We start from the raw sequence: 26071 nt of genomic DNA on the forward strand, positions 1-26071 counted from the left end.
TTCGGGCTCCGTTTCGCGTGCCGGTCGCATCCGTAGCAAGTCCTCGAGCTCCCGCACCTGTAGGGCTACTTGCCCTTTGAATCGGACGAGATTTCTGGCGTGAAACCTCTCCGAATTCACCTGTACCTGCGGGGGGGATTAGCCACTAGCTAATCCAGTACCTGTACAAGAGGCTCTTGCCTCGGCAATCGCGCATGAACCCACACAACTGTACATTGGTCAAATGAAGAGCCCACTAGAGGGGCATAACATACTGCCAAAGGGGAGAGAGAGGGCACTGCGTAGCGTGCAGGGCATCACTCCTGGCACCGCACTGTGCATAAGAGGGAAAGCAAGCACTCCATAGCTCTTAACCTGTGACAGAGACTTGCAAAATGAGCCTCCCAACTATAAATCACGTTTTTGCCTTCTCTATAAGTAGTAAACTGGCCTCAGAGTGCCAAGTGTCACTCATTTGTGCATTTTCCCGCTTTAGACCCTCAGGTCTAAAAATATCTCACCTGCAGCCTCTGTTGACTTGGCCACAGAGTAACAAAATGATCCCCATGTCAAACTGCACGTAATGACGCGAAGACATTTTCAGGTCCCAAAATAGCAGTTCCCTAAATTTTAGGAGATGCTGCCATTGTATCTTTCTAGGTCATCCGACCCTCTTTGTACACTGCGACCACATCCAGAACTGAAATGTAGCCTCTGTAGCAAAGGATTCCACTTTGGCTAGTCAATGACCCCACTTGGCTAACCATAGTCCTTGTCCAACCTTAGTGCTCTCTTGCCCTCAGGCCTGGACTCCCTCTGGACAGTTCCACACTAGCTATGCAATGCAAGGCAGTTAGATTTCCCGAGGGGTGTTTCCAAAAAGTGAAAGTAAATAGATAATAAGAAAGAAATCAACAAAAAGGATAGATAGTAGTCACACGCTGGTGACAGTGATCCTTCGTTTCAGGGCACTGACGGCAGGGAGGGGACCCTTCGGGCAGAGGGCATTTGCTTTGGTAATGACCATACTCTCCGCATTTGTAGCACAAAATGGGCCGATTCAATGGGCGAGTCAAAGGGCAAGGTGGTCCTTGCTCCTGGTGCATGGAGTTGGAGATGGAAGCATAGAAACTTTGAGGGGATGAGGGAGTATGGGTATGATAAAAGCTCTGAGAGGGAAAAGTACTTTGTATACCATGTTGGTAAGGTGGCATATGGTGTGGATGGCCATAGGGAGAAACCATGTTGGATGCAGGTGCTGGCCCTTGTTGAAGAGTAGGACCAAGACTTTACTGAATTTAACGCAATCCCTTGAGGTAGTAGCAGTCCTTGTCCTCATGTCCAAACTTTTCACAGAAGTGGCAATAAGCCCGAATGGGACAGTCCTGTGGAGGGTGTCCTGGAGAGCGACACGAGCTGCACCATACCATAGCTTTAGTCTCCTGCTAAGACCGAAGCTCTTCTAGCTCTCTCTTGATTTGATCCAAAGCCTCGTGATGTGGGGGCTTCTCCTGTCTAAGAGAGATTGATTTCTCCTCTTGAAGAGCGTGTTGTAATTTTAGGGCTTCAAGTTCCCTACGTAAGGAAGTCAAAGGGTCAGACGGACTCTCCAAGAGTACAGAGGCACTCTCTACCAGAGAAGAGTTGCTAAACAGCTTCCTTGCCCCCTCTATCCTAGTAGCAGCCACAACAAACTCCTCCAAGGTGGCATCAGGTCGGAGATTCTCTCTCAATTTCTACTGAGAAGTCTTTGGAAGCGCCTTCTCTACCCATTTCTTGACCATGAACTCACCTAGTGGTTGAGAAAGCTTGGCGACCAGAGACTTGGTTTTAGTCATGAGTTCTACAAAAGTCTCCTCTGGCTGGAGCACCATGTTGGCCAACTCATCCAACAGCCTTTCCTGTAGTCACCTGGCCTGAATGCTGCACAGAACTGTTGTCTTAAAGCTGCCCAAGTTGCAAAATGGTTCTCTGCAAACTGACTGTACCATTTATCTGCTAAGCCATCTAAGGTAGATGGAAAGAGTACAAATAAGCATCTTCCCTGTTAAGACCACAACCTCTACAGAGAGATACAAACCTCCTTGCATGGTCATCTGCATCTTCTGAGGAGAGTCCCTTGAAGGTAGGAAACTTGATGTTTACCTTGGCCAACACACTGGTCAACACCTCCATGGCCTCTTGCTCAGGAGCTTGTTGCTTAATAGCTTGCTGTAACAAAATGGGGGAGAGCTTCACTGGGGAAGGTGACCTAGCAGATGTAGAACCTGATGGAGGAATGGATGAGGCTATATGTGGAGGTATGGGTGATGAGGTTGGTGGACTTCTACCAGGTACCAGGGATTGACGCCTTCTGTTGTAGTACTTCAGAGGACTTAGTAGTGCACTTTGACGCTCAAATGACCGCCTTGTATGTGTCATGCAGTGACCACAACCCCAACCAAACTTTGGGCAAGAAGACCCTTAGTTGGCTGAACACAGGTCTAGACTCTACTAGACCAGGACAAGTGACTAGACCACTTGGCTAGACCAGGGACGAGGAGGGACTAGACCAGGGACGAGGAAGGACTAGACCAGGGACAAGGAAGCCCTAGGCCAGGACGAGAGCTGGTTGGACCTGGGCGAGAGAGGACCAGACCAGCAGGCTTCACAGTGCAAGGCAAAGTAGGTGAAGCTAGGTAAAAACCAGCTAGCTCCTCGATTTGTACCTCAACAGAGAGTGAGACTTCAGTTGAGGTCCCACCCGGTGTGCCAAAAAAGAGAGCACCTGTAGCACGGATAACGTGTCGTGCTCTCTACAGTGGGTGCTACTCAGTGCAATGTGCGCGACAATCTCACTCAAAACAGACTGAAAACAAAGGAACAATAGATAACAACTGATCTCACAGAGACACAATAGCAGGCCAGAACATAGAGAGATAGTCCATAGGGCTCGACTATCTCAAAGAACCGATATAGACTCTGGCGTGGCAGCACACTCAGCTCCAGCCCAGGGACTCACAAGTACAATGGGGGTGTCGAGGCTCAGATGTGTAGGGATGGTGAAGACGTGCTGTGTGTATAGACTCGCCCTCAAGACGACGACGCTGGACCATATATGAAGAAGATGATCCACCAATGGCTCATAAATGTCAGCCACATAAGCCTATCTCCAAACTGAGTGGTGGTGGTGACCTAGCCACGCCGTCCACTAGACCACCGTCCGTATCCTTGCCACGTGTCACTGCCTAGCCTAGAGAGTCCGTCCAGTGTGGACCAGACCAGACCAGACCAACTGTACTAACTGTGTGTCCTATGAAAGTGACATTGTAGCCTGCTATACAGAGATATACTTCTTTCTCGTAAGACTACTCCTTCTTCCTCTCAATCTACTCTCATACCCCGCTAGCTCTCACCATCTTTGAAGGTGTGTGAGGTCTTGGGTCTGAAACCGTGAGGGAATTGATGTTGTCTTTTATAAGTGTGTGCATGGTGCTTGAAGCTTCCATCTTCATTGCACCAACAAGTCATTGAAGGAACACAAAGTATTGTATTGTAAAATGTCTCCCTTCATGGGGGAAACCTATAATACAAAGCCTTCTGGAGGGGAGACCGGCTCCATGTAAATCCGGTCCTCAACTGTTGTCAATAGCTTAATTTCTCTCTGTATTGTTCAGCCTATCTATCTAGGTGTTATGCTTTTTGTTGCTCTCTCCATCCAAGCACTCTTGCTATGCTCATTAGGAATCTATTCTAATGAAATGCTCACTATGTTTATGCTATTTTCCGCTACACACAAGTTACTAGGTCATTAAACGTTACATTGGTATCAGAGCACAAGGTTCATCTTTTCTTGCTCAAGAAGGGAGGTCCTCAAGCTATGTCACGTGACACATCCCAACCCTATGTGTCCATGGACAAGCTACACCACAACAGGGTTCAGTCAGTCCAGTCAGTTTAGATTAGCAGTGATCTGGCACTTTTGTGAGTCTATTCGTAGACCGTGCATGCCCAATCACTTGGCAATAGATGCATATCCTCTGGTTGCACACAACATGATCATGAGTATTCCCTTCAGAATCCATCAGATTCAGTCAGGAGAATTTTCCAGTGCATTTAGCCTATTTTCCTATTTTTGGTATTTTCACTTATTATTTTTAAGTGACTTCCCAACAAAAGTAGGTAGGGAAATTTTGCTAAGTTAATATATAAGCAAACCCAAGTTAGCACTTTCTGGCAAAAGAGGCAGCAGGAGCTTCCCGCTCAACAGGTAACTTCTCAACAGTACCTCAGCACCTTGGCGTTTTTGGACTCCCAACCTCGCCATACCCCCAGAACTTCGTAGCATTTTTGGACATATGCGCGAGCCAGCGCTTTCCATTGCAGTTACCGCCGGCAACAGCAGGTCCCTTGCATGATCGCCCCCCAGCACCATTCAGCCCTAGCGTTTTTCCCCAGATCAGCATTAGCGTTTTGCAAGCACCAGAGCACATCAGCGTTTTTGGTTTTCTGACCCAGAACAGCCTGGCATTTTTGGCTAGCAGCAAAGGTACATCAGCGTTTTTGTTCTCAACCCTAATCGACAACAGATACACACAATTTTCAGCCTTAGAATAGTAGCAGATTAGCCCCAGATTGGTTGCAGAATGCTCACCCACAGCCAAAAAAAACGCAGCCAAAACAGTCATTTTCAGCCACCAAGGCAGTCCCGAAATTCAGCGATTAGAAGATCACAGATTTCAGCCATCAAGTCGTCGTTGTCATCACCGTCGTCGTCGTCGACATAGTCCCATTGCATCAGTCCATTGCATACGCATTGTACACCTTTGTGCAATCAAAGTAGACCACTCTCGCCGACGAGAGTGGGGCCTTCGGAGGAGGGTTTTACAACCTCTCGGGTGTCGTATCTCTTTTCTCTCCTTCTCTCAGTCTCATACACTTGCACGCACAATATCCACTCGCTTTGTTCGTGATCATAGCACTCTCCATAAAGACGGAAGGCTCTCTCCTTCCCTAAGAACTAAAAGGAACCTTGAGCAAATAAAGATCACTAATCTTGAGAAAATACGACATTCATTCCGCTGCACCTAACAAGATAGCTATAAATGGTTCGTATTATTACTTGCAATTGAGTAAGTAGAATAGGGATTTTTTAGTCTTGCAGTGCCTCTACTTCGTGCCGATAACGGGGCATCACCGTCGAGACCTATGGTCTTAATAGTGGAGTCCTACAAGGCTTGCCTATGGCTTAACCACTATTGAGCTATTAGAAGCTTGACAAGAGCCGGTACTATTTTGGTGTTGAAAGACCCTCTCTTCTATTCCTTGCAATTATGATATTGGAGCCACGGGTACAGGAGCTTGAGCGCTTTTCCAAAGGGGTTAAGAGGAGCAGCAACTAGGACTTGAAGTGCCAAAGAACACCTAAAAATATTACACCTAAAAGTTGTTAGAATGGCTGACAATAGATAACTAATATCTAATTCTCCTAAATGATTTTCTCATGTTAAACTGATCATTTAATATGGGGAAGTACCACGGGAGAAAAAGCTAGAATATTGGTTAAGCTGGCAGACCGGCCACAGTAGGGATCCAAAGGAGGGAAAATAGGGATCCAAAGGGGAGGCCATCTGCAAAAGAGCAATGTGCATTGATGGGCTTCAAAGACCCTAAAGTTCAGCCCATTAAGGCTTCCGAAATGCTAAGGTTCCAAAATTCAATGAAAAGTCCAATGGTCAAACTCTAGGTAAAATTGGATGCTTTGTAATTATACACAAAGTCTTCCTAGATCCCTACATGAAAGGGGGCGAGCCCTAAAGGTAGGGGATAAGAGAGAAACACACACACACACTCACAGGCTCTCTTTACACAAAGGGAATACGGGACACATGTCAGCTCCCTAGCCCAGTTGCCCCCAAGCTGCATTCAAATCCTACTGGATGGCCATACAGGTGGACCAATGAGAATTAGGCTAGAGTGCATTTAGCTTAATTTATTTTAAAACACTTGATAAAAGAACCAATAGAACTTAAGCTCTCTAAAAGACTATTGGACAGTCTCCCAAGGGGTCCAATGAGCATTCAGCAGCCCAATGGCTTGCCTGATTCCTATTGGCCAAAAGACAAAGCGGTCAAATGAGAGTTTAATTGCATTAATTAAACACCTAAAGCTCTCACAAAAGGAGAAAGGGGAACACATGTCAAAAGGCTATCACTTATGCTTCTCAATTACATTGGCTAAGCTTTGCAGGGTCCAATGGGGTACCAGCATGAGTAAAATGCAAGAGGGGTCGACCAAAAGAGAGAGAGGGGGCTGATTTTGGCAAGGCATTATCACACACACACTCACACAATCTCATGTGTGAGGTAAAGAAGACTCTCTCTCCTTCTCAAGCTTTAATGGAAAGCTCATCATCTACTCCAAGCTGGTGAGAAGGGAGGCCTACACCAACAACTCTTGGCTTTGTGATGCAAATCCAACCAAGAGCCAAGCTTCAATGCATGCTCATGCTCCTCTACCATGCTAATTACTAAGCTATGCTAAGCTTTTATGAGTTATTATGTGAGGAGATATACTTCTTTCTCGTAAGACTACTCCTTCCTCTCAATCTACTCCCATACCCCGCTAGCTCTCACCATCTTCGAAGGTGTGTGAGGTCTTAGATCTGAGACCGTGAGGGAATTGATGTTGTGTTTTATAAGTATGTGCATGGTGCTTGAAGTTTCCATCTTCATTGCACCAACAAGTTATTGAAGGAACACAAAGTATTCTATTGTAAAATGTCTCCCTTGATGGGGGAAACCTATAATAGAAAGCCTTCTGGAGAAGGGACCTGCTCCATGTAAATCCGGTCCTCAACTGTTGTCAATAGCTTAATTTCTCTCTCTTTTGAAGTATTGTTCATGCTTATCTAACTAGGTGTTATGCTTTTTGTTGCTCTCTCCATCCAAGCACTCTTGATATGCTCATTAGGAATCTATTCTAATGAAATGCTCACTATGTTTATGCTATTTTCCGCTACACACAAGTTACTAGGTCATTAAATGTCACATGGCTCATAAGGTGAATCTAATGCAAAAGAGGGTAGGTCTTACCTCCAAACTTTGGGTTTGGGGTAGTGTCTAAAACCCATCACAATACAGATATTGATGACGTCCCCTTTTTTCTTCTTCTTCTTCCACAATGGGAACTTTACCTTTGGAATCTCTAGGATTCTTTGAATTCTTAGCATTATCTTTGAAGAAACACCGGTTGGGTGTATGCCCCTGCTTATTCATGGACATAGTGCTTATATACATGCCAATACGGATGCAATAGATTTGTAAAAAATGTGAAAATACGTGTGCAAATCCATGGCTTGGAGCTTCTTGGGTTTCAACAACCTTTGAATTGGATAATGCATACATAGTAGTGCACTTGCAAAAGGACATCGGCATTATTTTCCCTACATTGTACTTCACCTTGAGAGTTGGTATTATGTTGGAAAAAAGATATTGATAATACATTATCTCTCTCACTGCACCATATAAAAAGTACCCAGGTCCGACCCGAGGTGGTGAGAAGCGTGCTCGACAAGAGATACCTCCCCTTTAAATTTGAGCATTTGGTGTGACTTTGGAAATCAAGGCCCTTAGGTGCATGACAATGCCCACCTAAGCAATGTTTGAAGACCGAGGTGTGTAGGGTCAAAGGGTGAGCGGTGGGAACCCAGGCTTTAATGGGCTGATTTTAAATAAACAAAAGGTATTATTAATTAAACCTAACGAGGTAGTGCGAGTGCAAGGTGATTGCACACTCTTTTTTTTTTTTGGAAATGGCAGTGCATCGATTGCAGGATGACTAGGGCAGCCGAACGGTGGGTACAAGGTCGTGGGGCCTCAACTGCAGTAAAGGTGTGAGATTCGAATCTCGAGGAGAGCACTAATGGTCGTGGGTAGGGCAGCAGTGAATGACGACAAAACTGCACGCCATGAGTGATGGTGTGTGTACTGTATGTGGAGCTGACCCGATAGATGGGAAAGCTTTAGGTGGCACCGAGTTGACTTTAGCACCAACGAATTTGGCCAGTTATGGACAAGGTCGAAGTCAAATGTGGTGCGCAACAAAAAAAAACCTCTGTTGTGTGCTACCCAAATGGATTGAGGATTCAGAACAATCTTTTTTTTGTTGTAAATCTGCTTTGATTAATTTACAAGTGGGAAACCTCAAAGCGAGGAAAACCCACGAAAAGAAAGGGATACAAAGCACGGAGCACTATGAGGCTCCGAAGGCTAGAAACAGTTGGATTCAGAACAATCCCTGCAGGTTGCTACTTCCAACTTTGCTGGCCAGCCAACAGAAATGATCTCGATGATTCTGCGTTTACCTTAGCCCTCAGCTTTGCTTCAAAACTGAGACTTCCACGTCAAGGTAAATTGACTCGTGTTATGTTATGCTCACTGGAAAGTGCACAATTGAATCCGAGGATTGAAGCTATGCACACACCAACCAATATGTAAAATGATAAGTCGAGAGGATCTAATTGAAGGTGATATTATACATAATATGAGAGACTATCAATGCAAAACAAGAACATACATACACTCTAATGATATGAGTTTTAAGGGCTCGATTAATGAGCTTATTCGAAAAAAGCTAAATGCAAACCTAAGTGCTAATGCAATTGATTACACTACTGACGATGATCAAATAAACGGATTTATAGGGCTAGGTGTGAACCATCGGCTTTGATACCGCATGTAATGCCTATGGTGGATAGACCACCGAGGCATTCATCTAGTGAAGTTTCATCACAATTAGGAGCAAATAGAAAGTAGACTTGATTGATTATGATGACGAAGGAGAAAATACAAGCTAAGCATCATGACCTTATATAGGCTCAAAGTGAAAGGTGGCATTTAATGCTAGAAAGTGATATTCATCACATGTGGGAAAAGGGTGAAATAGCATGTGGCTATAGTGAATAGCATGTGACCATAAAGAAGCATATGATTAGATATCTATGTAGTGGGATGCATACATGCACATAATGGTGCATGGTTGGTATGCTTGGTTTTACGGGTTGGTCATGTATCGAGTGTAAGCTAAAAGCTTACCTCAACAATAAGTAATCCACACTCGGCTTTTTTGGATTTATAGTTGGTCAGTCTCCTTGACCTATCCTATTAGTAGCAACCTTACTTATTAAAAACCTTGTATCCATATGCATTTGTTATATGGCTGCCACGTGGAGGAACTAGCTTTCATCAAGCTTTCTTACTCACAAATTGTTTCATGGTTACCAATAGCTGCAACGCTGTTATATTTCAGTGCAACGACTAATGGTATCATCCCTATGCAAACTTTACCTCATAGTTCCACACCATAAAGCAATGGATAAAGCAAGAACAGTGCACAAAAACTCAAAATTTCATACGAGTCTCTAGGATTGTTGTTCATAGACACCAGACATTGCCCACATACCTTGAAATCCTCTTTGCTAAAAGTCAACAAGTATGTGATGTCAAGTAATATAAAGTCTATGAAAGATGGAAATGATTGAAAAAGAAAGGCACTTTATTGAATAGAGATTGGGCCTTATTGAATAGCCGACACTACTTTGCATACTACTTTCTACGTGCATGAAAAATCCTCTCAGCAAGAATTTGGAACTTCTTGATGACGCCAAAGCTCAGGTTGGCAAGAGAATTGGCCTAAGGATGGCATTGTTGATACATTCAGCAAAAATAGCAGCTGAAAAAGTTTTCATGGCAGTATCACAAGAAGCATTTCCAATATTTTATGCTAGCTTTAACCTTGGCCTTTTGCTTTGCTGTTTTAACACACACAACCCTACCATTAGGCTAGCTTTGATCGGCCTGACAACACTGCCCTCCACCGGAGTAAGCTGATCACAAGAGAGGCTCGAAGCAATGTAAATTTGTTTTGACCACGAAAGGTTGCGCCATCTGTCTTCTGTATATACCACCACACTTTCGGCCGAAAGACATTACCCTGCATGAGACCTAACACCCATATTTGCAAGTATAGAGGTCCCAAAAGCTTAATAACTTCCTTGTTCTAGCCATGGACGTTGCTTTCTTGTCATCCCAGTAAAGGTGGGAGCTCTTCCTGTCTAGGATTATTTAGGCATAGTCCCGGCTATCTATTAACACAATAACTGCTATTGCTGCATCTTCTATGGCAAAAAAAGAATTGACATCCTTGCTGGTGGAGGGTTTTGTGACTTTTAATATTGCCTTAGTCTTGGGAATTGTTCCTCCTCCTCTCTCTTCCTCTTCCACATGGACTTCCACCTCTTTGTACTCCTCCACTTCCTGATTATGTTCAAGGATTGTTTCCATGCAGCTGACGGGCTGCAGAATTTGGATTAGATTGTCCAAAGAAGAACAATTCGCTGAGCTCTAGCTAGTGATACCAGAGACAAAAGAGGTTAGTGCCTCTTTCAGATGCGTTGGCCCCTAAAGTAGGGGCCCTGGGGCAATATTTCTTTTTTAATTGATGAACACTCTACACCTGCTATATGCCCGGAGAGACCGCTCCCAGAATCCGACACAACTGGACACACATCGACATTGCCACGTCATCTGCTAACCATATAGCTTCTGTCCAGTCATCCTTACCGTCTCTATCTGACCATTAAAGTAGCCACATCATCAATCAATGGACAAAGAGTATTACAATGTTTCTGTGAACATTGTACTCCAGGTGGGATATTAAGGCTTTGTTAGCCAAATCCCCAAGCACATTAAAGAGACAAAATTTTTAATCTGCTGCTTTTATAACAATATCTATGAGCACGTCCTCCCTACATATCCACGCTGCTGCTCCTTGTCAGAAAGTAAAGCGAGTGACCCTCCTTTGTATTGACCAACTCAATCCCTTGGCTATGGTGGTTAACAAGTATTTTCACACAAATCTTCTTAGGAGATCTCATGCGCACCAACCCATAAGCAAGTAAATAATTTGGCCAGTTGTCTACATGCCAAACAAGGATCCATATACCTTGTTTATACTAAAGAAGCTTTCTACCTTGCTTATGTCAGTAGTAATAAAAATTCACTTTCCATCCAACACAACATGATTGGTACAATGTCGTCATGTATCATGAAACATTGCAAATGCTCATTATGGTATCCTTCTCATCCCACAAGCATTGACAATACTCATAGGTGAGTGCAGACTCTTTTTGAAACCTAAATAAGCTCTCTAGGAGCACATAAACTGTCAACTTGACTCTTGGGCTTTAAAAAGCAACAACAGTTGGTTGGGCTTTGCGGGACAGCCATCTTGCACTAATCTAGCTCCAAAGGGCAGCATGGATAGTGCATTTACGGTAAAATATTACATTTGAAAAACCTCACAAGCAATGTTAGGAATTCTAAAGAGACTTACCTTACCTTGAGAAGTTGAAGCAACATGGACTCCGATTTGCTGAACTCACCAGCTTCAGCATAAGAGACAGCCGCCCCCTGCACTCAAGAGTAGTAGCATTTTAAACCCTGTTCCTAATCTAGCGAAACTTAAATAGAGATAGATGCGCAAAGAACTCCAACTCCATGATAGAGTCTCAGATTTGAAATAAACTCTGAAGTATCAACATCACTAGCTAAATTATATGACATTAGAGCTATGAGGTAGGGCAATGATGCCCATTTGGTCTCCATAATTTTCAAAACAAGTATGGTGATTATATTGCTCCAATATCAATTGCAATGCGAAAAAGATGCATTGTATAAGATAGCTTCTTGACATCGATCCTACCTTTATGGTGATTTCTGCACCACTGTAACTTGTCATGAACAGGAGTCTTTTCGTTACTCTCAGAACTGTAGCCGATTGATTCTCGACAACCAACCCACCCTCAGTTACTAAGAATTTTGCTCTTCAGCCAATTACTCAAAACTAAAAAATTTCAGTAACCGGAGGTTAAATCTCTACCATTCATGGAAACAAATGCCTAGCATGTATGAACGCAAGATGACTACATGCAAACACAACTTTAAGTAGATTGTGAAGCTTCTTTTCTACATAAGCTAAGAAAATTATTAGAAAAACACCTTGCAAGATTGAACAAAGTTATTCAGAAAAACATCTTGCAAGACTGATGGATATATCTTAGCTTACATGAGCCAATGATCCTTCTTTTCATTCTTGCAAAAAGCAGATAACTAGTGTCAACCAACATCTGTTGTCACACAATAGACAATCTTGTTTCCTTTCCAATCACTTTCGCGGGAGGACGCTACTCAGAGCACTCCAAGATTCGGAGAGCTGCCTCTTACTTTAAGGGGAATGCTCGCACTTGGTGGTCCACGCTTCTTTTAAACAAGACTCCTCCAGTTAAATGGCTGAAATTTAAGAAGATTTTTATTTCTTCTTGGTTAACGCAAGAGTATGAACGAGATATATGAGCTGCTTGGAACCATCTTCGGATGACCAAGAAAGATACAATCAATGCTTACTGTGAAAGATTCTGGAGCTCTTTTCTACCCGCCTCTTCATTCAAGAAGATCTCGTTCAGAGAACAGATTGAGCGGTTTACCTTGGGTCTACCTATAGAGATCCGAGATCACTGCTTGGAGCAGAAGTCAGCTTCTATTCAAGAGTTGATGAGTCATGCGAAGTGGGGTTTTGCCATTCACTCTGGTAGTCTGACCTATCCCACAGATGAGGCCATGACACAACGAGCCGAACAGACTTCTGGGAATGAAAGTAGAACAAGAAAGAGCAACCAAGAGAAAAAGGATGCATGACCCAAGCTTACTCCTCAGGAGCAAGCTCAATTCATCAAGGAGGGGAAGTGCTTTGGATGCGAGGAACATGGACATATCTCCGCGAACTGCCCTAGAGAGGCATAGAAAGAACAGAATGATAAGGACGACGACAGGCCTGAGAGTTTGAGAGCAGCTGAGGAACGTGGATGAAAAGGCAAGATGAAAACAGGACCGGTTCCAGATTGTGTGGGTACCGATCCCGACACCATGGACGAGAGTACAGAACTTTGCCAAGCTTGGGGCAAAGTGAAAGATCAAGAGGCCCTGATTTTCTTTGATGGAGGAGCCAAGGCCAACTTCATTTCACCGGAATTGGCGGCGCGGCTCGAGATCACTCCTGATCGAATGGGACCACTTGCGGAGGCAATTCTAGCGGCACCCGACAGGGACATAGCCATTACACCTGTCATTGGCAAACTTCCGTTGCATTGTCAGGGGTATTTGGCACATGAGGACTTCTTCATAATGCCTTTGGAGGGTTGTGATATTCTCTTAGGGATTTCCTAGTACCACAAGAACAGCGCCGTAGTCGATTATCGGGTGAGAAAAGCGACTTTGACTACAGAGAAGGGCACAACCATTGTACTTGAATATTAAACTGAAGGGCGAGTCTGTCCCTATTGTATTGGCTTCGGCCATTTCAAAATTAATGAAATCCAGTCTGTTTGTTTACTCGATCTTTATGAAGAATTGAGTGATAAGGATAGGACAAATATGTCTAAACTTGATAAAGAACGCCAAGATTTTCTCCACTCTCACGCCGATTGCTTCTCAGAAGGCCAACCAGGCGAGTTACCACCTGCTCGTCCTGAAGAGCATACCATTGATCTGATACCTGGAAGCACACCACCGAACCGGCCACCTTACCGTGTGAGCCGAGCACAGAATGAAGAGATTATGAACCAAGTGAAAGACCTCTTGGAAAAGGGTCTTTTCCAGCCTAGTACTTCACCATATTGCTCTCCAGTGTTGTTAGTTTTGAAGAAAGATGGATCTTGGAGAATGTGCATCGATTATAGAGCTCTCAACAAAATCACCATCAAGAACAGATTTCCGATTCCTAGGATCGATGATATACTCGACAAGTTATAGGGATCCTCGTGCTTTAGCAGGATTGACCTGAAGAGTGGATATCATCAGATCCGAATCGCGCGGGGAGACGTCTACAAGACAGCCTTTCAGACTACTTTAGGGTTATTTGAGTTTTTGGTGATGCCTTTTGGCTTAACCAATGCTCCTGCGACATTTAACCGAATGATGGACAGGATTTTTCGAGAGTACAAGCTATTTGTTGGCACTTTCTTTGACGACATCATTGTTTTCTCCAAGAATGAGGCAGAACACAGAGATCATCTGCTTCGGGTCTTTCAGGCATTACGAGATCACAAGTTAGTGATTAATGCAAAGAAAAGTGAATTTTTCCTACCAGAGATACACTTTTTGGGACACATTGTCTCAGCAAGCAAGAGTGATAATGGATCCGGCCAAGATAGAGACTATACGTGATTGGCCCGATTGAAGAATGTCCATGAAGTTAGAAGCTTCTTGGGACTGTGTTCGTACTACAGGCGGTTCATACGAAAGTTTGCAGACGTTGCTTCCCCTTTGCATATTTTGACACAGAAAGGGGTCCCTTTCTCGTGGGGATCCACAGAGGTGACTGCCTTTCAGACTTTGAAAGAGAAATTGACTACGAGACCTATTTTGACTTTGTCGGACTTGCAGAAGTCATTTGAAGTATATTGTGATGCTTGTGGTCGTAGTCTAGGTGCGGTCTTAATGCAAGAAGGCCATGTCATTTCTTACGAGAGCCGATTGTTCTTTAGGCCGGAGATGACAGCACAGATTTATGAGAAAGAGCTTTTGGCGGTTATCCATGCTCTTACTCAGTGGCGGCATTACCTACTCGGAGCGGATTTTACTGTCTTTACAGACCATCAGAGTTTGCGCTACTTCTTGTCACAGAAGCACCTTTCGGAAAAGTAGATGAGGTGGGCGAACATCTTGTCACAGTTTCACTTCCAGATTGTTCATGTGCAGGGACAGAAGAATGTGTTGGCAGATGCTTTGTCTCGGAAGCCGTTGGTTCTGGCTATTTCCGCGATACATCATAGGAGCTTCGAGGATATGGTCGATCAGTATGCCACAGATACAAATTCTGCAGATATTTTCACACGGATACGGGATGGGGAGACACTGGCAGGATAATCCATTCGGGAAGGCTACTTGATGAGAAAAACCATGTTGTGCGTTACACAGCCGTTGAGGAAAAAGGTTATGACTGAATGCCACTGACCACCTTTCACGGGTCACCGCGGCATTGCTACCACCATGAAGGGGGTAGAGAGATACTTCTTTTGGCCGAGACTCAAAAAGGATCTAGAAGAGTTTGTGCACAGTTGCTTAGTATGCCAGAAGGTCAAGTTTGACAGGCATATGGCACAGGGATTGTTACAGCCTTTACCCATACCCATCCGCCCCTGGGAAAGTATTGCAATGGATTTCATTTTTGATCTCGCGAGAACACAGAGTGGTCACGATGGTATCTGGACTGTTATTGACAGATTTAGCAAATAGACTCATTTCATTCCAGTGAAGAAACAGTCAAGCCGGATCACTTAGCGAGAGTCTTTGTGGCCCAGATCTTCAGATTACATGGCATGCCTGAGACGATTGTCTCCGACAGAGACCCCAGATTTACGAGTTTGTTTTGGAAGGCAGTTTGGGAGAACGTTGGCACGCGGTTGCAGTTCTCATCATCGTTCCACCCGCAGACTGATGGGAAATCTGAGATTGCAAATTCAGTGGTTCTAGATTTATTGAAGTCTTATATCTCAGTTCAGAAGACTCAGTGGGAAAAGTACTTACCTTTGGTGGAATTTGCCTACAATAACACGATACACTCTTCGACGGGGAAGGCGCCATTTGAGATTGTTGAAGGTGCTACGAAGGTTCCACCCTTCCTAAGCACGAAAGATAAGATTTTTGAAGCAAATGAATATACGCGAGGTTTGGATACGGCTTTTGCCAAGGTTCGCGAGACTTTGCAAAAGTCTCAAGAACGACAGAAAAAGGCAGCGGATCGCCATCGTCGCGACTTGAAATTGAAGGAGGATAATTGGGTGCTCTTACGTTTTGAGAAGGCACGCCTTAGAAAGAAAAAGGAAAAGGAGAGGCTTTTTCCAAAGCTTAGTATGTGATACTACGGACCTTTCCAGATCACTGAAAAGATAAATGATGTCTCCTTCCGATTGGAACTGCCATATACTTGGAGGATTCACAACGCATTCCATGTGAGTCTCTTGAAACCTTTTAAGGGTGATGTGCTTGATGATGGGGAGCCTGATGAGCAACCCGGGGTGGAAGAAAACGAGGAGATCCTTGTTCCTGAACAGATTTTGGCACATAAGGATACAAGAATAAAGGTAAAGTCCGAAGGCAGTTCTTGGTTAAGTTCAAGAACTATCCTGCATTGGATGCAAAGTGGATGGAGGAGGAGGACCTAGAAGATACTCCTCAGATTGTGAAACTTTATTTCGATGCTTTTGGTTTACCATAGTCTACTCCAAACGGAACCCAAAATTCAGCTTGGCCGGAGATCTGGTGCAGTGGGATGCACAAGAGGGGAGTCACTCCGCTCCTTTGTCAACAGATGCCTTGATTTAGATACTAGAGTCACTGATGTCTCTTTGAGCTTCAGAGATACTGAAAGCTGACAGTATTCTGCTGTATGACTTTATGAAATGGAATTCCTGATTATGACACTGATTTGTTCTTGACTTCTTTTAAGTGCAGGAACTGATAGACGAAATGACTGCAGCATTTTGGTCTGATTGATCTCGAATAGACATGGTTGCAATAGGGGTTAGTCAATCGGACATCGATGAGGTCCCGATTGGATCTAGATGTACATTGCCGATAAATCATGGTCTAAGATCCGAATGAATGTTGAATGTCATGTGATGTCCTGTGATGTCTAGTGATGTCCTCTGATGTCGTGTGATGTGACTGTCGATTTGGTACATGTGCTAGATGTGTGTCCCTAGTACGTAGGTACTAACAGTCAATGTCTGCTAAGACGGTTTATGGCTTCTGTCGGTTTTGCAGGCGTAATCGCGGTCGATTACAATGCTTTCAAGAGAGGGGTATGTCACAAAGTGATGACGTGGCTACCGACAACAGAAACCCTAATTTCTGCCAGAAACCCTCAAATTCCTGCAAACCCTAATTTTTGCCAAAAACCCTAATTTTTGGAAACCCTAACCCTAATCTCTGGCTGAAACCCTAAAATTGCCACGTGGCTAGTATACGGATTTCCGAAAAACGCGGGGGCTGCTTTTTCTCCTTTCTAGCGACGCAATTTGGAGGCTTTTTGCTACGCAAGAGGAATTGGAGAGAGGGAGAGAGAATTTGCTTTATTTTTGCTCTCTTGAGAGAGAGAGAGAGAGAAATTGCTTTTGAACTGGAAGCTTTTGGGGCTCTGCTTTTGGGCATCCCTTGTAACCTTTAAGTAAACGGTTTAGGGCTCACTCTGCAGAGCATCTCGACGCAGAGTCTGAGAGTGAACCCCTAACCGCTCTTTGTACTTTGACGCTGATTTAATACATAAAGAAATACCGAAAGGGGCGCCAGTCTTTGGGGCCAATATCTCTAGGCACGGAACTCCGTCAAGCGAGTGCAAATCTATTGTGATCTGTGAATTGTTTTGAAGTGGTTATTTGGTGTTGTGGTGATCGATTCTTGACTTGGAGTGTCCAAGTCTGTTACAGAAGGACCCTCGGACATTGTACTTTGAGTCTTGATAAGCATTAAAAAAAAAAAAATACCGAGAAGGGGCACTAGTCTTTTGGGTCATGTTGAAGCTTATGATAGTAGAATGTTCTCGCGATCAGAGCGGGTTGCACAGATAAGCAGCTATTGACATACATGCTCTTACTTAGTGGCCCCACTTGCTACTTAGAGGAGACTTTATAATGTTCACCGATCACCAGAGTTTGAGGTAATTCTTGTCCCAGAAGCAGCTTTCAGATAAGCAGATGAGATGGGCAAATATTTTTGTCACACTTTTATTTTCAGATAATCCACATTAAGGCCCTTGTTTGGTGGACCTTGCTTACAATGACACAGTTCATACGCCTACGGGGAAGGCACCATTTGAGATTATCGAGGTGTCAGGAAGGTTCCACCCATTCAAAGCACAAAGATAAGATGTTTAAAGCAGATTAGAATACACATGATCTGGACACTACTTTACCAAGGTACGGGAGGCTTTGGAGAATTCTCAAGCCTGGTATAAGAAGGTAGCAGACAAGCATCGACTTGACTTGCAGCTGAAGGAGGATTGGGTGCTACTCTGGTTTGTGAAGGAATAAAGCACAAAGATAAGATGTTTAAAGCAGATTAGAATACACATGATCTGGACACTACTTTACCAAGGTACGGGAGGCTTTGGAGAATTCTCAAGCCTGGTATAAGAAGGTAGCAGACAAGCATCGACTTGACTTGCAGCTGAAGGAGGATTGGGTGCTACTCTGGTTTGAGAAGGCACGATTACAAAAACGGAAGGATAAGTAGAGGCTTTTTCTAAAGCTAAGTATGCTATGCTATGGACCTTTCCAAATACAGGAAAAGATCAATGATGTCTTCTTCATACTGAAGTTACCAGATACTTGAAAGATTCACAATGCGTTGCATGTGAGTCTATTGAGACCTTTCAAAGGTGAAGTGCCAGTGGATAGGGAACCAGACGAGCAACCCGAAGTGGAAGAGACAGAAGAGATACTCATTCCCGAACAAGTTCTCGCTCACAAGGTAAGGAAAGTGAAAGGTAAGCTGACACAACACTATTTTGTCAAGTTCAGGAATTATCCGGCTCTTGATGCCAAGTGGATGGAGGAGGAAGACTTAGCAAATACCCCTCAAATAGTAGAGCTTTACCTTGAAGCTTTTGGTTTAGCACCAACTATTCCAAGAGTTACCAATGAAAGCAGGTTCAATATGGTGCGGTGCGGACTGCACAAGAGGGGAGTTACTCCGCTCCTTGGTCACATGTTACCTCCATGGAATAGTCACTAATTTCTTTTGAGATTTCAGGGATACTGATAGGCTGACAGTATTCTACTGAATAACTTTGTGTAAAGAAGTACTTTACATGAAAATTCCAAAATAAATATGTTCCATGTGTTCTCCAATGTGTGTACGAAATGACTGTAGCATTTTGGTCTTGGTCACCCAAGGGGTGATATGGATGTGATAGTAACGAGATTTAGTAGATCAAGACATCCATGAAAAGATCAGCGCGGTATGGATGTGATTGCTAAATAAGTTACAACGATCATGATTCTCATCTAAGATCTCGATGGGAATAGTGATGTGAATGTGATGTTACCGTCGTCTTCGTGCAAGTGTTGGATGTATGTGGTCTAGTACACTGGTACTTAGAGTCAGTGTCTACTGAACTAATTTTTGTCCTATGTCTGTTTTGCAGGCGTAATCGAGGGCGATTACAATTTATTTCAAGAGGGGGCTATGTCACAAAGTTATGACGTGGCATGTCCTATAGGACAGAGCCCGGACAAAAGAGGCCAAAACCCTAGTGAAAGATACGGATAGCCCATGGGACGCTTGCTTTTGGGAACCAGATGCTTTTAGAAAAGCAGCTTTTCATGTAACTGCTTTTGAATTTGGCCAAGGGCCTTTGTAAGTGTGCCCAGGACCTCACTTCTGCGTAGTTTTGGGTGGGAGTGCCGGGAGGAGGAGGACCCTTGGACATTGTACTTTGAGAAGCATAAGAATAAAGAAATACCAAGAAGGGTTGCCAATCTTTGGGGCCATTGCGCCTAGGTGTGGAACTCTACCATGCCATGTCGTCTCTCCTCTTCTCTCTCCCTCAAAAAAAGTTATGTTCAGTTGTTTCCAGTTTCTCTGTTGTTGTAGATCTTAGGCTTGGAGTGTCCAAGTCTATTACAACATCCTCCACTACCATCTCTTTTGAAGATGCTTCTAATGTCTTGTATCGCCCTCCTATGTCAAGGTGATGGTCTATAAGCATGAGCTCTTGGCCACCAGCATGCTGTAATCTTCTTTACTCTACTGAGGGCAATTTCCTGCTGTGCTGTTGTACCCTGGTGAGTGTCATCTAAGCGTGCGCCAGATCTGTCTGATGTGGTCTCCTTGTCTGTAATAAGTGCCCTCGATACAGATCCATCTCAGGCAAGATAAAAGAAGTGGCCAAAGCCACTCTGATTATGGATCATTTATGTCCTGCCAAATAAAGAAAGGTAATGAGCTTGGATGTCACTATAACAAGCGCAACTAAATACAATGTGTGCACTGTGCCTCAGTCTCTACCTCATTTTTGCATAGGCTGCACAATCTGGCCCCTATCAGGATGCCAGCTGCTCTACCCACTCCAATCTCCAATGAATGAGAAAGCCTCTGAGCTTTCCAATCACTACCCTCAAGCTACGTGGTAGGAATAAATCTATGTAAGATGGGCGTTGAATGCAGCTTTCATGTGTGGGCAAGAGACAATGATCTGTAGACTCTAGTAGGCTATCTTGATGGGGCACGATGGCGGGCAAAGGATGTGCCGGTGCCACCCAGATTCTGTCAATGTGTCTTTGTCTAAGCACGTGAGCCAGTACAATTGGAAAGGGCAAGATGGCACTGGCAGGGGTGGCTGGCAATGGCCGACAGGAAGGCCTGCTTAGAGTTGGAAAAAACTGAAATTGGTCCAGGTAACCTAAAGAATAGAGGAGACTGGTACAGGGAAAGAAATTAGAAACTGTTTAGAACAACGGACTGTATGGCATAATACCCAACAAAAAAGAAAAAAGCATGCTGAAATTAAAAAATTCAGCAAATAGAAATTTCCCACCAAGAAAAAATAGGTAACGTGTCAAACCTCAAGGGCATTGAGGTCCTCTGGATCATTCTTCAAAACAGCTAAAAATTGTTGTAGCTGTTCCTGCAAGATAGCATGTTTTACTCATTAAAAGCATTCAACCAAAAAGAAGTGTTTAATCGTCTAAAGACTCAGATAATCACCAGCACCATTGTTCAAACATACATGTCTTAATGTCATCAACAAGAGCTTCTATTGTCTTCAAGGAATCTAGAATGTGAGCAGATTGGGATCCAAAGCAGCATTAAAACGAACGATGTATGTTTTTGAGCTAACAGGAACCACTGTGGCAACTTGCAGATATATTTGAATGAGTTCTTTGTGCTTCACTAAGAAACAAGCCTTTCAGTGCATAAATGAGGCAGACTTCTCTGTATGTGCTTCTTGTGCAGAAATACGCACATTTTCAGAACGTGAATCTATTCAATAACTTTTATTGTCTTAAAAAGTTGAGCAATTATTAGCCTGCCTCAGTACTCCATTGAGTAAAGTACCAAGATTCGTTCTGACAGCATGGTCCTGAAGGCTAAGACAAATTTCTTCCTCAGAAAGATTGCAGAAGAGCTTAGAGGATACCACAAACAAAAAGAGAGATGCTTTGATGTTCACTTGCTCAAAAAGCTCCAGTGACTGTATACTTATCCACGCTGAAATACTACATCTATTTACATTGCACAAGCGCAACTATTGTGAAGCCTACATTCACTAGAAACACCTAAAATGTTACTATTAAAGAGAACAAAGCAAGAATGATGAAAGAACCAAGATAATGCACTATAGCTTTCATGAAACATTTGTGACAACATGTACCAAAAGAGACTCCAAAGGCGCTCACATCTATGCGTTTTGATAGTAAAAATGGAGCCCAATCCAAGATACGTCAAACCAACTTTCTTTTGAGGATCTCTACACATGCACATAGAAAACAAAGCTTTTATGCACAAACCCTATTGACTACGAGCTTGTATTTGTTGAATCTAAATTAGCATTAATTACAATAATGTACAAGAAATAACCACCCAAACTGGTTGGAGCCATGCAAAAAGGCTAGAAACTTTCATAGAAGACCTCAAACTGCTGAGGTAAAACGTCTTCAAAGGGAAACAATCATGAAGACACTAAAGGAGCCGAGTACGAAAGTATGGGTAGGATAAAGCTGGAGAACTACGGACCCAAAAAAATCCTGTTGAAGATGATTGTGTGTATGATAAATAGCCAAAGCACCCAAGAAAGAACGTAGTTGCCTCTGGTAAAGGTTTATTCAATTGGCCAAAAATCCAGAAGGGGTTTCCAAAACTGTAGTGATGGAACAATATTGCAGCCATTGCCTAACCTCATGAAAAAATCCTTAAGCATAAGTGCAACACCATACTAAAACCCATCCATTGGTGTACAAGTATCCACAGAGAATTTGGAAGCGCAAATAGTTTCTCAAACACGTTTCATTTGGCATTCTGACACTGCAAAGGTGCCATCCTTGTTGGGGCCCTTCTAGCACACCAGCGCATTGCTTCTTCTTATGTGGTTATTGCCACCAAGGTGTTGCTTTAGTACTCTACCCTTGCCTACAAGCAGTGGAGAGTAGTATGCAACACACCTTCTATGCTACATTGAGTATGTTAGGTGCATATTCAGTAAGCATATTGTATCCTACCTCTCAACACAAGTACATTACGTATGGATCCTGTACACTATCCTTCGATTAGATTACATTAGTTACTCAATAATATAGGTATTTTACAATTTTGAAAACGACCAATGTGCATGTAACTCTGCAGCACATTCTCATCTACATAATGGCTAACATGTAACTAAAAAGTATTAGTTAATAAAAAAAATCTCCCCCCTTCCCCAATCCAAAAAAAAAACCCCCCCTTGAAATGCCTGTGCCTACGGTGTGCCGGGCTACACACCCTTGTGGCCGTCTAGCCTCCTCAAACCCGCGTGGACTCCCCCCCCCCCCATACTCTGCATACACAATGTGCTCTGCGCACCTATCCGTGTAAGCCATACGTGCTACATGGCCCCGAGGCTGTAGATGCCATGATGTTGCCTCCTCCTGGAGCAAAGTTTACATCCTCGTAAACATCTTTGGCCCCCAAAGGAGAGAAAACCATAAGGTGAAAACTCTCGCAAACTGAGCTCAAATTAGAACTCCTCTATCCTCTTCAAGTGAGTTCTCTCGTTCAAAACTCCTTGTTATGGGGAACGGGGAACCAAAACAGGCATGAATCGCCATTCCCTGTTACAGATACTCATGTCTAAAACATGGAATGGGGATTCGGAATGGGAAGTTGGGATGGGAACCGGGAACAAAAACATAAAAATGGCCATAACTATGATACAAAGTTCTTTTAGATGAAACCATGCATCTTAACCAGGAGGACATGCATACAACCGAAAGGCCCAAATACATGGATACACACTTATCTCATGGGATACGGTGTGCTATTGGTCAGATACACACATCTTCGGATCAGCTTCAAGTTAAGACTCGTAGATTTGGAGGAGTACCAGCAAAGGCCAGGATATGTCAATTATGCCATTTGAAACCAGAAAGAGAGCTGCACTACACATGTCATTGCCCAATATACTATGAGATTTTTCGCCTCTTTCTTTGCCTGCTCATAGAGGGTTTTGGACCACTTTCTAGAGTCATGAAATACTACTAGAGTTGCGTGCACACAGAGAAATCTTGTTGAAGAGATCACAGGAGAGCCATTCTCAGAGGCAGATTACAGGTTTCTTTAGACTGGCCACTGGACAACTCAAGGAACAGCTCTTACTGCAGAGTTCAGATAAAGAGGCCTACACTAAAGCAAACAAGGATTTCCTCGGGAGATGATCTTGCATTTTCCCAACTAGCACACATGAAAGAATGCATGCCCGACATCCTGGCTGCTAGCAAGAAGGGAAAACTTGCCTTCTATAGAGGAGGCAAAGTGATAGTACTTGAAAAACGCACCGCATAACGGTGCGCAACCTATGGGACCAAGCTAAAGCTTTCGGTATGGAATTGCAACGGCTCATTACGATTGGATGTCGAACCCTTCGAGGATTCCTTTAGAGGGAGGGACATCATTTTCTTTTAGAGACGCATCAAAGCCCAAAGAGCACACTCCCAAGGGTGACTTGATACAGATGAGAGAGCACATGCAGACAGGCAGCTTGTAATAAGGAGGCGCAGAAATGCTATTTAGGGAGGAGTTACACCCTATCATCGAGGTGGTTCGCAGAGATGAGAGTGCTCGCTCTATGTGGGTCAAAGTTCGAGCGAAGGAGAGCAGAGCCCACTACATTGCCGTATGTTACTTCCCTCCTAGCACATCTCATTATGGTTCGCCTAAGGGGCAGTCACTATACAAGATACTAGATGAGGAAATTTAAGAGTTCTCGAGCGGAGATGTCATCCTAGTTGGGGATTTCAATGCTTAGACAACATGTCATCAGGCATCCTTCTTTGACACTTCCGAGGAGATATTGAGAGAGCTAGACTCCCGAGAGATGGGGTCTCTTGGACCTCAGAGGATGCTGAGGAGTTTGCAAAGTGTGGGAGATATTTGATTGAGATGGGCACAACACATGGATGGGCCATTCTCAATGGCCTTGATAGATACTTATGTTCATGCAGCTTCACTCCTTCCCTCATAGACATGGTGTTAGCACTGTGGATTTATGGCTCTCGCCTAGACCTTTTGAAGTGGCAATAGATAATCCCAAGTAGCAGCAACCACAACATTTACCACTCTCACCTTAATGGGAGACCACGGCGTGGGAGTACGCCTCAAAATAGCTGGTATGATGATGAGTGCCGAGAGACGACAACCCGACTCTAGACAGAGGTGGATTTGGGAGACATCACACATGTGCAATCACGTACACTCTTCCGACACCTTAAACAACAAAAGAAGAGAGCTTTCTTGGCTCAACTTGAGAGAGATATTTATTAGATACTCTTGAGTCAGGATTCTAGGGAGGCTTGGCAGCTCTTAAGAGAGCAGTTGCCCTCTACAATCATCACTTCTATAGAGACATGGACACAATGCATCCTCTCTGTAACAATCGCAAAACAAGTACCATTGCAAGCCCCGCAGGAACCCCTATCCTCCCACTTCTACTATCTTCATAGCAAAGATAGTGAGGCAAGCCATTGACAAATTGCACAAAGAGAGGGCACAGAATCATGATGGTATAGTGGCATAGCATTTCATACATGCTAGAAATCATATTGATGGTTTGTTGGCCTTGATGTTCAAGAGAGCCATGTGTGGAGGGTTTCTTGAGACTTGGAGTACGTCTACGATTGTACTAGTACTCAAGTTTGGAGATCCGACCTTGGCAACTAGCTATGGTACTATCATGATTGGTCACTCATTGGCCAAGCTACATGCATCTATATTTGAGCATGAGTTGAGCAGATCGGCAGACTGTGCAAGTGTCACACAAATATGAAAGAGTAAACTGACTTTTAATTGTACTTCAAATACTCAAGAGAATTGGAGAGAGAGAGAGAGAGAGAGAGAGAGAGAGAGAGAGAGAGAGCGAGCTTGACACTTCATTGGGGACCAGAAGATGGGTTGGTCCCCCCCCCCCCATTAAGAGATTATCTTTATTACTAAGGGAGAATCTTTACAAGCACAAGAATGGGGCAAAATCCCGTCCTCTATTCTTTCTTTTATGCTTCTGACTCGGAGAGTGAGAAAACTACTCTCTGAATACTGAGAGGATTTTCCCTCTGCTGTGAGATTTTGAAAAGCTCTCGGAAGCGAGAGTCTACCTTCCACAAAACTCAACGAAAATGAGTCTCTACCTTCCGCTAACTGTGTTCCTTTACGCATAATCATTCCTGCAATAAAAACAAGGGAGAAACACGCAAAATGCACGCACACATGCTTGCTGTAATTTTCTGCACATAACCTGAAAATGTTACCTGAGCACGTTCCAATGCCGAAATAGAGACCTTTTTAGCGAAGGAATCGCACCGAACTTTGTGTACGCGTAGTGAAGGTAGAGAAGAACTAGATTCTATGAGTACTTTGCTGAAATTCACCCTAAAAGAGATTATTAGAGGCTGAAAACAGAGAATTTACAGCCACCACACTCTACGGAGAGAGTGCCTGCTGCAACTTCTCGCGACGAATCTTCAACAAAAGCTAGTTATGGCTATGAGAACCCTTGTTCTAGACAATGGGAGCACGAGGCCACCACATATGTCGCACGGGGCTGCTCTCAAGCTTCCATGGAGAGCTCCAATAAGTAGAGCAAACTCATAATAGGGAGGTAGGAGCACTGCCAACACTGAGAAGAGGGAGAGAGGCTGCACTCTTATAGACTCCAGCAAGAAGGGGGTGCTAGAAGAAGAGAGAAGGCGAGAGAGGGTGAGAGTGAGAGTGAGAGAGTCACTTTGCATTGGTAAGTGTGCCAAGTGGCA

At 43.8% G+C, this 26071-nt stretch overlaps 1 protein-coding gene across 1 annotated transcript in view; it reads right to left on the bottom strand.

Moving 5' to 3' along the window:
* The window catches only part of LOC147432025 (Tetratricopeptide repeat (TPR)-like superfamily protein), a 198294-nt gene that overhangs the window by 61885 nt on the left and 110338 nt on the right, over positions 1-26071 (bottom strand). Inside the window, exons 9-10 of the mRNA XM_086491834.1 lie at positions 20641-20703; positions 11358-11429 (exon numbers count right to left, since the gene is read on the bottom strand). Of these exons, the coding sequence (XP_086347960.1) occupies positions 11358-11429; positions 20641-20703 (135 nt within the window). The remainder of the gene's footprint in view (positions 1-11357; positions 11430-20640; positions 20704-26071) is intronic.

This window comes from Adiantum capillus-veneris, chromosome 20 (genome assembly GCF_014529385.1).
Source record: "Adiantum capillus-veneris isolate H3 chromosome 20, ASM1452938v2, whole genome shotgun sequence".
Taxonomy (NCBI): domain Eukaryota; kingdom Viridiplantae; phylum Streptophyta; class Polypodiopsida; order Polypodiales; family Pteridaceae; genus Adiantum; species Adiantum capillus-veneris.